Here is a 13,236-nt window from a genome sequence, read left to right as displayed (position 1 = left end):
ACTCTCCTCTCCATTCAGTTGGGAGAGTCAAGCTGCAGGGTTGTCTTTCCTTTTAATATCTCTCCCCCATGGTAGAGTTTCAAACTCTGTCTATTGACAGTGAAATTATACTTTGAGGTTGAGTTTTCAATCTTACCAGCACCATGGGGAGAGACCTTAGTAACCACGTATTCTCCTAACCAACGAGACTTGAGCTTACTAGGGAACAATCTTAACGTAGAGTTATACAACAACACTTGCTGCCCAGGCTCAAACTCTCGCTTGGTGATCTTTTTGTCATGCCAAATTTTCGTTTTCTCTTTGTAGATTCTAGCATTCTCATAAGCTTGAAGCCTAAACTCATCTAGTTCATTAATTTATAAAACCTTTTTCTCGCTAGCATCTTTCAAATCAAAATTCAAAATCTTAATGGCCCAATAGGCTTTATGTTCCAATTCAACAGGTAGGTGACAAGACTTTCCATATACCAGTTGGTAAGGTGAATTACCAATAGGCGTCTTAAACGCAGTGCGGTAAGCCCAAAGAGTGTCATCCAATTTTCTAGGCCAATCTTTTCTAGATGACCTTACCACTTTTTCTAAAATTCTTTTAAGCTCTCTATTGGAAACTTCCACTTGCACACTAGTTTGGGGGTGATAGGGGGTAGCAACATTATGTTTAACACCATTGTTCTATCCATGAACATTGAGATGAGGTATAGTACCTAGAGTGTAAGGAACGTGATGTGAGATTTCTAGAGAGAATGAGAGCGTAACCGCTGTAGAGAGAATCAAAAGGCAATCAAAAGCTTTATTGCAAAAATGTGTACCCCTATCACTAATTATAGCTCTTGACAATCCAAACCTTGTGAATATATTTTTCTTTAGAAAATTGATAACAAACTTGGCATCGTTTGTTGAAAGTGTAGTTGCCTCAACCCATTTTGAAACATAATCAACAGCAACAAGGATGTACTGGCAGCCATAGGAAGGTGGGAAAGGTCCCATGAAATCAATGCCCCAAACGTCAAACAACTGAATTTCCAAAATATTATTTAGGGGTATCTCATTCTTCCTATATATGTTTCCATTCCTTTGGCATCTATCACAACTTTCAACAAACTTCCAGCTGTCCTTGAATATGGAGGGCCAATAGAATCCGCTCTGTAAAACGTTTGCTGCGATTATCTCTCCACTAAAATGGCCCCCATACTCAAAACTATGGCAGTGCCACAAAATCTTCTCAACCTCCTCTGGAACACATTTTCGAAGTACTCCATCTGAGCATTGTTTAAAAAGACAAGGTTCGTCCCAGAGGTAGTATTTAGCATCATGTACGAACTTTTTCTTTTATTGTCACGTTAACTCAGATGGCAACACATCAGCAGCTTTAAAGTTGGCAAAGTGAACATACCAGGGAAGTGTGTCGGATGCATTGATAGCAAACAAATGCTCATCTGGAAATTCTTCTTTGACTGGCAAAATGCTTGAACTCTCACCTTCCAACCTTGACAGGTGATCAGCTACTCCAATGTCTTTGCCTCTCCTATCTATGATCAAAAAGTCAAACTCTTGCAATAGTAGGACCCATCTGATTAACCTCGGCTTGGAGTCCTGTTTAGAAAATAAATGCCTCAAAGCGGCATGATCAGTATGCTCAATAATTTTAGAACCAATAATATATGACCAAAATTTCTCACAAGCAAACACCACAGCTAATAACTCTTTTTCTGTTGTAGCATAATTCTTTTGTGCTTCATTCAAAACCTTACTGGCATAATATATGGTATAAAGCACTCTATCTTTCCTTTGACACAAAACAACACCAAGAGCAATATCACTTGCATCACACATTATTTCAAATGGCAGAGACCAGTCAGGCGCCACAATCACAGGTGTCGTGACCAGTTTCTCTTTAATCAGTTTAAATGCACTCAAACAAGCTTCATAAAAAATAAAAGGAGAGTCCTTCTCAAGAAGGTTAGTCATGGGCTTGGTAATTTTAGAAAAATCTGTTATGAATCGCCTATAAAAGTATGCATGTCCAAGGAAACTCCGAACACTTTTGACATTTGTGGGAGGAGGTTGTTTCTCAATTACTTCAATTTTAGCTTTATCTACCTCTAGCCCATCCTCAGACACACGGTGTCCAAGAACAATCCCATCCCTAACCGTGAACTAGCACTTTTCCCAATTCAAAACAAGGTTAGTCTCTTGACATCTCTTTAAAACCAATGCTAAATTTTCCAACCAACCATCAAATGTAGGACCAAACACAGAGAAATCATCCATACAAATTTCAATGCAATGCTCAATTAAATCAGAAAACATAGAAAACATGCATCTTTGAAATGTGGCGGGTGCATTACCCAACCCAAAAGGAATTCTCTTGTAAGCAAAGACCCCATATGGACAAGTGAAAGCTGTTTTTTCCTGATCCTCAGGGGCAACACCAATTTGATTATATCCAGAATAACCATCAAGAAAACAAGAATATTTGTGCCCCGATAATTTATCAAGCATCTGATCAATAAAAGGGAGGGGAAAGTGGTCCTTCCGGGTGGCTGAATAGAGCCTCCGGTAATCGACACACACACGCCAACCCATCACTTGACGAGTGGGGATCAATTCGTTATTCTCATTGGGAACAACAGTGATTCCTCCTTTCTTGGGAACCACTTGCACAGGACTAACCCATGCACTATCAGAAATCCGGTATATGATACCCACATCAAGCAATTTAAGAACTTATTTTCTGACAACATCTTTCATGACAGGGTTAAGTCTCCCATGGGGTTGTACCACAGGTTTGTATTCATTTTCCATCAGAATTTTATGCATGCAAATCGTGGGACTAATCCCCTTTATGTCACTGATGGTCCAACCCATAGAAGATTTGTATTCTCTCAAAACTCTTAACAATTTCTCTTCCTCTAAAGGAGAAAGAGAACTACTTAAGATCACATGCTTTACCTCTCTCTCCTCAAGATAAGCATATTTGAGGGTGAGGTAGAGGTTTCGGTTCCAATTTTCAGATTTAATTGGAGTCTCCTCATCTCTTTTTAATTCCTCTCTCCAAACACTCCTAAACGAGAAAGATGAGACTGAATCCAATTGGTTCACAGTTTCAATCACAGTTTCAACATCACATTCAGGTAAGTCAGTAGACTCAAATCCTTCCATGATCACAGCTTCTAAAGAGTCTTTCATAGAAATCCACACAAACGAACTCATCCACTACCTCAACACTAAAGATACTCTCATCATTCCTATGTTTCAATGACTCAAAGACCTTAAACTTCATTTTTTCTTCTCCTACTTTCAAAGAAAGAATTCCCTTCCTCACATTAATTTTTGCATTACCAGTTGCTAAAAAGGGTCTTCCTAGGATGAGAGGTATTATAGCATCTTCTTCCATATCTAATATAACAAAATCCACAAGGAAAATAAATTTATCTACCCTAACAAGAATATCCTCTATAATCCCGTAAGGAGTTTTGAGTGACCTATCTGCTAGTTGTAGGTTGATCATGGTGGGAGTGACCTCTCCTAAACCCAACCCCTCCAACATGGTGAGAGGCATCAAATTAATGCTTGCTCCCAAATCACAGAGAGCCTTAACAGTAGGTAAACCTTCAATTTCCACAGGAAGTGTGAAACTTCCAGGATCTTTTATTTTCTGTGGAAGTTTCCTTTGCAAGATAGCACTACACTCCTCACTCATCATTATGGTCTCATCTACCTCACTCAGCTTTCTTCTTCTAGAGAGTATCTCTTTCATGAATTTAGAGTATGCAGGCATATGTTCCAAAGCTTCAGAAAAAGGAATATTTATTTGTAACTTTTTGAAAACCTCAAGAAATTTAAAAAATTGCTTTTCTAAATTCTTTTTCACTAACGCTTTTGGAAAAGGTATCTTGCAACAACTCTTGTCATTGGGGAAAGTAGTGGTTTCTTTATCTTTATTTACTTCAGATTTATCATTAATTTTTTTCTTCTCACTCACTTCCTTAGATTTTTCCACTTCCTCACCCCTATTTTTTAGTATCTTTCTTTCGACACCTTTCAAAATTTTACCACTCCTAGTAGTTATAGCAGAAAGATTAGCTTGATTCTCAATAGTGTCAGAGGGTAACTTACCTGGACTCATTTCTGAAAGCTGTTTGCAATCTGACCCATCTGATTCTCCAAATTTCTAAGGGAATCCTCATGATTTTTGTTGGTATTTCTGGTTTCAGTCATGAAGGACTCAGTGGTATGAGCTAGTTTTCCCACAATGTCTTCCAAGCTCCTTTTCCTAGAGTTCTGATCTTGTTGAGGTTGTTGCCTCTGATCTGATACTGGCCCCTCCGTGGATTGGAGTACTGCTTAGAATTTCCTTGCTTGGCATATCCACCTTGCTTTCTGTAAGATAAAGGCTAAAAAGCATTTTTGGCCCCTGATGTTTGAAGTTTGTGCAAATTTTGCCCCTACTATATTTTTGTCGACGTTTCTACCCCTCATGTTTTCAAACAGTGCACCGTCTACCCCTCCGTTAGTCAGACTTTCTCAAGAGAGGTTCCTGAGTGGATTGAAGAGATGAAGATGAGTATATGAAGTTGATGATGATAAAGGAAATGATATAAATTAAATTTGCTTAATGTGTATATCAATTATGTATGTAACTGAACTGGTGAAATGCATGTTTTGCTACTTACAGGTCTTGAGTTGGAATCTCGCATGCCCTCTTTTTCCAATTTCACTTGTAATTTCCACATGGTAGGTCCAAAAAATATTAAAAAAAAAGCCAAATCAGCTCATTCCATTAGTTTTTTAACGTCTGACCTGACGGAGGGGTAGATGGTGCACTGTTTGAAAACATGAGGGGTAGAAACATCGACAAAAATAGAGTAGGGGCAAAATTTGCACAAACTTAAAACATCAGGGGCCAAAAGTGCTTTTTAGCCTAAGATAAACTAGGATGATTCGCCCAACTGGGGTTGTATGTACTAGTAGGAGGATCATGCCTAGAGCTTCTCAGATACTTGATCTCTTCATCCATTGCCTCATTTTTCGTGCTCATCTTGCGATCATCCATCCTCTTGAACAAGGCATCCATCTTATCAGAAAGTGTCTTGTTAGACGCCATTACATTGTCATATGGATGGTTATGGTTTTGTTGTTCCTAGGAAAAGTTATCGTCTCAGGAAATTGTCTTCTGGAGGAAGGAAAAAGAAGATTTAATCTTCAGTCATCTATGAGGATTCGAGGTCACTAGAGTTGCTAGATGGTACTCTAATAATAATTAATCCTCTTTTTTTGCAGTAGGCTCGAGGTGGATTGACCTTGTCAGTTCATAACCATTTCTTGTCCAGTAAATGTTCTCCAGCTCATTCATCACCCTATCCCATGAACCACTTGTTGACAATCTTTATCCCTTTTGTACTTCCTTGCAGAAATTTGCTCAATGAGTTGGTCACTCTGTTAGAAGTCGCACATTGGCTAGAGATAGAGCATAGAAAGTCTTTATAAGGGTATTGCAAACCTCAACTCTTGAGCTAGCTTTTGTGGTTGAGTATAGGCATCCCAATTTCTAATATGGTATCAGAGTCTATCCTATGTCCATTTGTTGTTTGTTGTGGAGACGTCCCATAATTGGGTCACCCATTGTTGTTGATCCCACGTTCTAGGTTGTTCAGTCCTGGACGTGAGGGGGTGTGTTAGAAGTCCCACATTGGCTAGAGATAGAGCATAGATAGCCTTTATAAGGGTATTGCAAACCTCAACTCTTAAGCTAGCTTTTGTGGTTGAGTAAAGGCATCACAATTTCTAATACACTCTACTCATTGAATAAATTATCTCATTCCATCATTTTCTTTACTTTTTCCCCAGCATCACCCCTATCTCAACCCAAACCACCCACTTCCCACTGCCACCCTTAACCTTAACCTCACCGGCACAAACACCAACCCTAACCCAACAACATCAACACCCCAGGTTCACCCCAACCAGCAAACCTTACCCCCATCTACCCACCTGCAACCTCAACCCCACCCCCAACCCACCACTCCACCTTCGACCTCAGAACCAGCGATCCAACCTAACCTCCAACTCAAACTATAAAGGTTCCACCTTTGGCCTCCTCAGCTCCTCAAAAGCATTTTTGGGTTGGAAATATGCGTTCCTAGGCGAAAGGAGATGAAGAATGGAGGCATCTCCGTCGCACTCTGCCGCAGGAGGAGATTTTCGGCGAAAACTCCGGGGAGCTTTTTTTTGAAAAAATGAGAGCCTTTTCTTGAAAATCTTCACCCCATCTCTTCGAATCCGAAGTCAATTCGGAGAAAACATGAGCCTTTCCTTGTTGAATGTTAATTAAACCACCATGGTAGGCGCAATCTTGGTCCGAAGACCACGATGTTGGCGATTTGGGTTTCCAATTTATGCATCCTCAGTTCTTCATGCGATCTTCATGGAATGTGTTGTTTCTTTCTTTCTTTCTTCTCCCGTTTCTAGTGTTAAAGGGTGAGGTTGGGGTGGGGTTGAGGTTAAAGGTGGTGGTGGGGTGTGGGAGATTTGGGTTTGGGTTGGGGTGGGGGTGGGGAGTCGTGGGTTTGGGTTTGGGTTGGGGTGGGGTTTCTACTCAGGGTGGGGGTGGGTTTGATATTGCTGGGGTTTGGGGTTGGTGTTCTGGGTTTGTGTTGTTGTGTTCTGGGTTTGGGGTTGGTTCGTTCTAAATTCGTGGAGATTTAAGTGGTGGTGTTGTGGCTATTGTGGAGGCTAAGCGGCGATAGTGATGAGATTGGGAGGTTGAGTTTTCTGGTTTTGGATTTTGTACATTTGGTCGAGTTTGTGGGACTTGACCTCCTGTATTCTGAAAATTGTTGTTCAAAAAAACTTATGAAGGTTTCAGGAAATGTATGAATAACCGATGAAGAATTTTGTTTTTGTAATTTAGAATTTTAAGGGTTAATGATTAAGAAGGTTTTTAATAAATTTAATTTTTTTAATTTAATTTAATTTTATGATGTATAATTTATTATTATTTTTTATATCCACATAAGCATTTTTTCCTGTCAACTAGCCAAATCATCTCTCGCCGGAGCTCCGGGCTCTGGCAAGGACTTAACCCAAACAATTTACAACGACGAGGATCATTTTCAATAATTTTTCCGGTGATAGATCTAGTTCAAACGGCGACACAAATACATGGACCAATTAACCCTTTAAAAAATATATAATCAAGAAGCCAGCTCAAATACTGAAAGTATATCATGTATTAACTTTCCAAGTCCACAATGAAAATGTAAAATTCTCTTTCTCATGAATGTGAATAAACAACTGCACTTAGTTCAGACATCGAATGAAATGAAACTCATAACATTTAGTATTCAGTTTAAAAAATATTACTAACCAAGGCAAACATAATGGAAAAAATATTTCTCCAAGTTTTTGGTTGTAAGTATATATCTCAAAGAGTACAAATAAATGAATTTCATGAGTTAGTTCACAACAGAAAAGTCAGCAGATTTCAAAATTATTATTGACCTAATTCTAAAATATCACCATACTTAGTTTACAAGAGTGGAGATAAGCGAGGCTTTAGACTTTCTCCACTAATCCCAAAAGGACGCTTAAAGTGGAAAAGGTGGAGTAAAATAAAATACATAAAAAAGTGGAAGAAAAAAAACAAGGTGAAGAAGAGGGATAAAACTCTTGATTGGTGTGATAAATGTGATACTTCTACAGAGAAGCTAATCAAAAACTTGTACATTGAAAATGCATCTATTATAATATATCCAATCTCATAAAACAGAAAGCTAAATGTTTGCTCTGTTTAATAGGAAGCTAGAAGGTTGGTTCTTAATTATATTATATCACCTGATTTTGATAAGCTCTAAAGACATAGTGTGGGTTACACACTAAACATGTGATTGACAACGTTCTTCATTAAATTCTTTCTTTTACTCAAATGGGGATTAATTTTGATTGTTGTTCCTTTGTTATAGTTGTCTACATGTTAACTAATGTGATGTGCGTACCAAGATGTGGGACAAGATGTTGTAATATCGTGCTGTGACATTTGTCCCTAGGAACGTGTTGTGTGCTTGGTTGTTTTGTTCTAGAAGTTTTAGGGTGATTTCGTAATAATTAAGTTAGGATTATTCAAGAAGCTAATGTGTGCCGCTCATGGAATATATCAAGTGTGATCAAATCGATTTCAAGAGATTTGATTTGAAGATTATTTGTGGGAAGTTTGTGTCTGTTACTCAAATCTTAAGTGATAAAATTTGCTGCAGATTTGTTGCTGATTTTAAAAAGAAAAACTTCATATTTTGTGTATGGACTCTTTGTGCTTTCAAGCCCATCAAAGACAAGGCCTGAAGGACTGCTACTTATGAAGACCAAGACCTAGTTGCTAGGTGTGCTTCGTGTGTGTGATTAGGATTTTATTCTGAGTTCATACTGTGTGTTCTCTCAGCAGCTTTATGTTCTTGTATTAAGCTGAGAGTCTTGTTTTAGTTGTGTGATCTTGAGATCTGTCTTTACTCTTGTGTAAGAGATCAATCATTGTGGCAGTGATTTTGTGTGAGAAAGTGAGAGGGGTTCTCATACTTTGGCAGAGGTCTAAGTTATAAACCACGGATAGAGTTAGGTAGAAAAGACAGTGAACAAGGGTTGTTCAGTTAAAGACCTTTTGTGTACTCGTTTCTCTATAATAGTGGATTATCTTTCTCGAGTGAAAACCCTCCACACGTTGGTGATATTGCACCGAACTGAGTTACCGATCTCTTGTGTTGATTTTGTTATTTCTGTTCATTAACTTGCATATCTGAACACTGTTATTTGTGTTATGTTGTACAAGATGTCTTAGACATCTGGGAGAACATTTGTCCTACGGTTGCCAGAATTTCATTCATATTAGTAGAAATATTCTTATATGAATGAACCAACTTTTCTGTCTTTAATTTTGAACATGATATGTCAATCACCTAAAAGAATGAATGCTAAATTTCGAACTCAATCAATAGTCTCTTAGAACAATTGGAAAGATTACATTACTGATTATTCCACAAGTACCTGTGATGTCTAGTTGGTTGTGATAACTAATTGTACCGTAACACATGCTTACTAACGAATTTCTACCAGTAAATCTACCAGCTGACACTTATTACCACATTTATGTCTGCAATATACCAAACCCTCTCTTTGAATTTCTCAAGTGTACTTGCTTCAACTGAGTAAAAGCCAATGGTGCTTTAAGTTCTGCCAAAAAAAGGGAAACTTGTTAGCTCAAGACCCAGGAACAATACCAGGAATTGGATTTTGTTGCATCTTAGCAAGAGAGTAATGAAAGAATTATTAAGTCATCTCATATGATGTTTGAGATTGTAATGTTTAATTGTTTATATTGTCAGAATCTTGAAGTATAAAATTGATTATGTACCTATACTATCATATCATCAAGTTTACGCTGCAAAAACATAAAATTTTAAATTAAAATTGACTATAATAATCCCCGACTCAATATGCTTATACCTAAGAAATATGGTCATTTATTATTGACTCCAGCCTATAAAGTGAATAGAAAGGAAAAACCATATTATCAACTTTAAGACACCTAAACAGTTTATAAATTTGTAACATTCAGAGTCTTGCTGTATTAAGTCTTACCAAAAATGGCTGAAATTTGATGGAAATGTAACCAAAATGAAACAACCGTGCTATATTTCCCAAAGTTACATTTCCATTTGGCTATCAAACAAGAGCCTGACCTTTGTTAATCGACTTGATGATATGGCTATCCATTTGTTAAAAGGTCGGGCCTCCAAACTGATGAAGAATTTCCATTGTGCCCCATCATCGAGCTGAATTTAACCAGATCCTCCTCAAATACCCAATGATACCCAATATTTTCACCTCCAAATGCAAACCTTGGGGTTGTTGAGTCGAGATAAACAATTCCACACTGTCCTTATAAAATCTTTCAATTCTTATAATACTATTAATGAATACTTCCATAGTGAAAAATTGTAGCAACAAGTGATTTGATTCAACTGTGATCAGATCTTTTGTAATATTCAACGGAAAATAGTAGTGTCTCTTATGTTTATCATATTCAAAAGTGGACCAAACACAACCCTCTTCACACCATGCACCACCCAAATTAGTAGGATCATCATGTGCCAGCAATATTGCACAGCAGGCAACTCCTATGCAATTTTCATCATGTATATAGGGAGTAAAATCCATGCTAATTGAATCACCCGCTTTTTGTTCGCTAAACCACCTTGGAATTTCCGTTCCGCGAATAACAATGCTAATCTGACCGTGGAAAAGATAGGACTGCATGTGCACCTGATATCAGAAAAAATTGTTATGTATTGTTCATATGCACATTAAAAGAGAGACATGGAAAGGAAGGATATGCAGTAGGCACCTCAAGGAGTTGTATCATCCATGAAAAAGCCATGATATAACATTGCTCTAACTCAATCAAATTGGGGCAGTTGAAGATATATAATCCTGCTACATAGTCATCGAAAGATGCTTTGCTTCTTACTGGGAGCTCTGGCAAATACATCAGCTGCTTACAGTGTTCCAGCTTCAACACTAGAAGTTTGGAAAGTTCCTTCATGCCAGAAGGTAGTGCAACAAAATTATTTCCCCCCAAATCTAGCCGTATTAGAGAATGTAACCAGCCAATAGCATCAGGGATTTGAAGTAGATTGCAGAAACTTAGGTCAAGCTCTTCCAAACATAGGAAATGAGGCAAAGATGGAAACAATAAACCAATTGATTCCTCATGCCTTTCCAAATAAAAACAATGCAAAAGGGACTTTAGAATTTTGAGGATGTAGGATGTTGGCTGATGTTTTGATACCAGTTCCATTTATTTCAAGTATCTTCACATGATCAACATGCCTTGGTTCCCTTAATAGCTGGTTCTGGAATAACTTTGAGCAGCCAGAGAGAAGTAGTTGGTTGAGAGAACTGAGACCAAAAATGATGTTGGGAATACTGACTAGGTTTTCACAATATCTCAAGTTTAAATAAACAAGCTTTGTCAGAATTCCAATGGAAGGATCAATCTGCACAAGTTTTATACATCCTTCAAGAGAGAGGAACTCAAGATTTGGTATCTCCCTAAAATTCGGCAATTTAATAAGATTTTTGGAGTAAGAAAGATTAAGTAATCTCAAATGGTGTAGACCCTGCAAAGAAGCATCAATAAAATGAGTCAAATTAGTTATCTGATTTAAGACTTATATTCATTATTTAATTAACTCAAGAGAAAGAGTGAACAACATAATATCATACCTTGTGATATTTATTAATTTAAATAAAATTAAAAAATAAAAATAGTAATTTAAAGTACCTTTGGCTCTTTCCATAGTTGTTTAATGCTGCTCCTACAGAGGTACAACTCAACAAGTTTATCCGGTTCAAAATTTGGTGGCAAATACTGGAAAGGATAATCATCCCAATCAAGGTATTGTAATTCACTTGAAAGGCAATTGAGGCTTTCTGAAAATTTCAATCTTACGGTCCTAAGTATGAGCAACTTAAGGCAAATCATTTTTGAGAAAGTATCAGCCCTCATTGTCTTCGGAAACTCTACCGAACTTTCACAACCTATGGCTTCAAGATTTTCTGCTGCCTAGAGTATTGCAAAGAGAAATAAAGACTTTTTTAAATTATAGAATATAGAAATACGTTGTTATAGAATCAATTAAAATATATTTTACCATATTTTCTTGCAAAACAATGTAGAGATCATTGCAGTCCCATAGTCTGCTCCACTTTCTTGGTCCTTTTGGTGATTTTTCTCGAACTATACTTCTGCCCAGCTCTATCAACAAGTCATGCATTTCAATAGTCTCAGATTCATTAATTGTGACAAGTGATTTATCAATGAGAACTTTTATACCAATTTTAGGATGAAAGCCACGAATATCTAGAATATTCTCCACATTTTCCCTTAAATTTCCATGAAAAAAACATGAAATATCTAAAAATATTTCCTTTTCTGAATCCTCCAATGCATCAAAGCTAATTCGAAGCATGTCCATTATATCCTTTTTCGGATTTTCTCTCAGCCTAACCAATGCGCCTCTCCATTCAGAAACATCTAGGCCAAACAAAAATGAACCCAATACTTTAATTGCTAATGGGAGGCCATTAGCATATGATAGTGCCTCATTTGTCAAGTCAATGTAATCCCTCATTGTATCATCACATTTGAAAGCTTTTCTACAAAACAATTGAAGAGCATCTCGATAATTCAAGAGTTGAACAGTGTAAACTTTATCCACTTGATACTCTTGCAAGATATGTTCATCCCTAGAAATTATAATGATTCTACTTCCTCCACCCAGGCAATGTTTGATAGCCAATTTGTCCAGCTGTTTCGCTTCATCAACATTATCAAGAACTATGAGGACCTTTTTGTGGCGTAACCTTGTTTGAATAAAATTAGACGTCTTGATAGAATTGTACAACGGAAGATTTCCCCCATTTAAAGTTTGACTAAGAATTTGCTTTTGTGCCTCAATTGGACCATCAATTTGACCATGGTCGCCAAAAAGTTTACTTATATCATCAATAAAGCACGATGCATCAAATTGATTAGAGATTCTGCAATATAAACTAGCGGCCAATGTTGACTTCCCTATTCCACCCATGCCACTAATTCCTACAACTTTCACATCAGCATTTGAGTCTAAAACCAAAATATTTTCTAATTCTTCCACTTGTGACTGCATCCCAACTGTGTCATTTGGTGTAGTTGAAAAGTTGTGACTCAATATGCTTGTTACTTCTTTAACAATTTCTCCAATCTCTCCATGTTGTGCCCTAAGAGATCAAGGACAAAAACACCAACCCATTATAAAAAAAATGATAGAAAATTATTGTATTGTGGCTAAAAAGAAAGAGACGTGACCTTTAGAGAAGCCACATGATTGGCAAAGATGTGTGGCCAAGTTTTGCCACACCAAGACAAAAATCATGTGCCTGGAATTTCATGAACTCTGGCTATAAAGGGCCATGCCCAATGCCTCATGAGGACACCCCAAGATCAACTGTGAGTTGTCTCCTTAATCGCTTATTCTCTTGTTCAAATAGTTTGAGTGAAATATTAGAGTGTGTGAGAGAGACATGAGTGAGTGATATTGGGTGTAATTAGGTTTTGGGAACAGAGTGAAACACTGAGTGAAATTTTAATTTCTTTTATCATAGTGGAATTATTCTGTTGCTCTTTAGCCGTGGACGTAGGCAA

The 13,236-nt window shown here is 37.4% G+C and overlaps 2 protein-coding genes across 2 annotated transcripts; both read right to left on the bottom strand.

Moving 5' to 3' along the window:
- Window positions 1-356: 356 nt before the first annotated feature.
- On the bottom strand, window positions 357-4,128 carry LOC130744511 (uncharacterized). Its single transcript, XM_057596687.1, has 5 exons — window positions 3,209-4,128; window positions 2,211-2,679; window positions 1,393-2,156; window positions 912-1,107; window positions 357-671 (listed from the first exon to the last, which is right to left on the bottom strand). The coding sequence occupies exons 1-5, from the start codon at window positions 4,126-4,128 to the stop codon at window positions 357-359; spliced, it is 2,664 nt and encodes an 887-aa protein (XP_057452670.1).
- Window positions 4,129-8,956: 4,828 nt separating this feature from the next.
- LOC130744510 (disease resistance protein RUN1-like) lies at window positions 8,957-12,820 on the bottom strand (the record flags this gene model as incomplete). The annotated part of the gene is made up of 5 exons (XM_057596686.1): window positions 8,957-9,221; window positions 9,731-10,313; window positions 10,396-11,170; window positions 11,335-11,616; window positions 11,705-12,820. Coding segments are annotated over 3 exons (1,809 nt in total), but the record flags the coding sequence as incomplete, so codon positions are not given.
- Window positions 12,821-13,236: the final 416 nt, after the last annotated feature.

Source organism: Lotus japonicus, chromosome 3, assembly GCF_012489685.1.
Source record: "Lotus japonicus ecotype B-129 chromosome 3, LjGifu_v1.2".
NCBI classification, from domain to species: domain Eukaryota; kingdom Viridiplantae; phylum Streptophyta; class Magnoliopsida; order Fabales; family Fabaceae; genus Lotus; species Lotus japonicus.
Note: the sequence above shows the minus strand (reverse complement) of the source record. Positions and strands in the feature narration are given on the sequence as shown.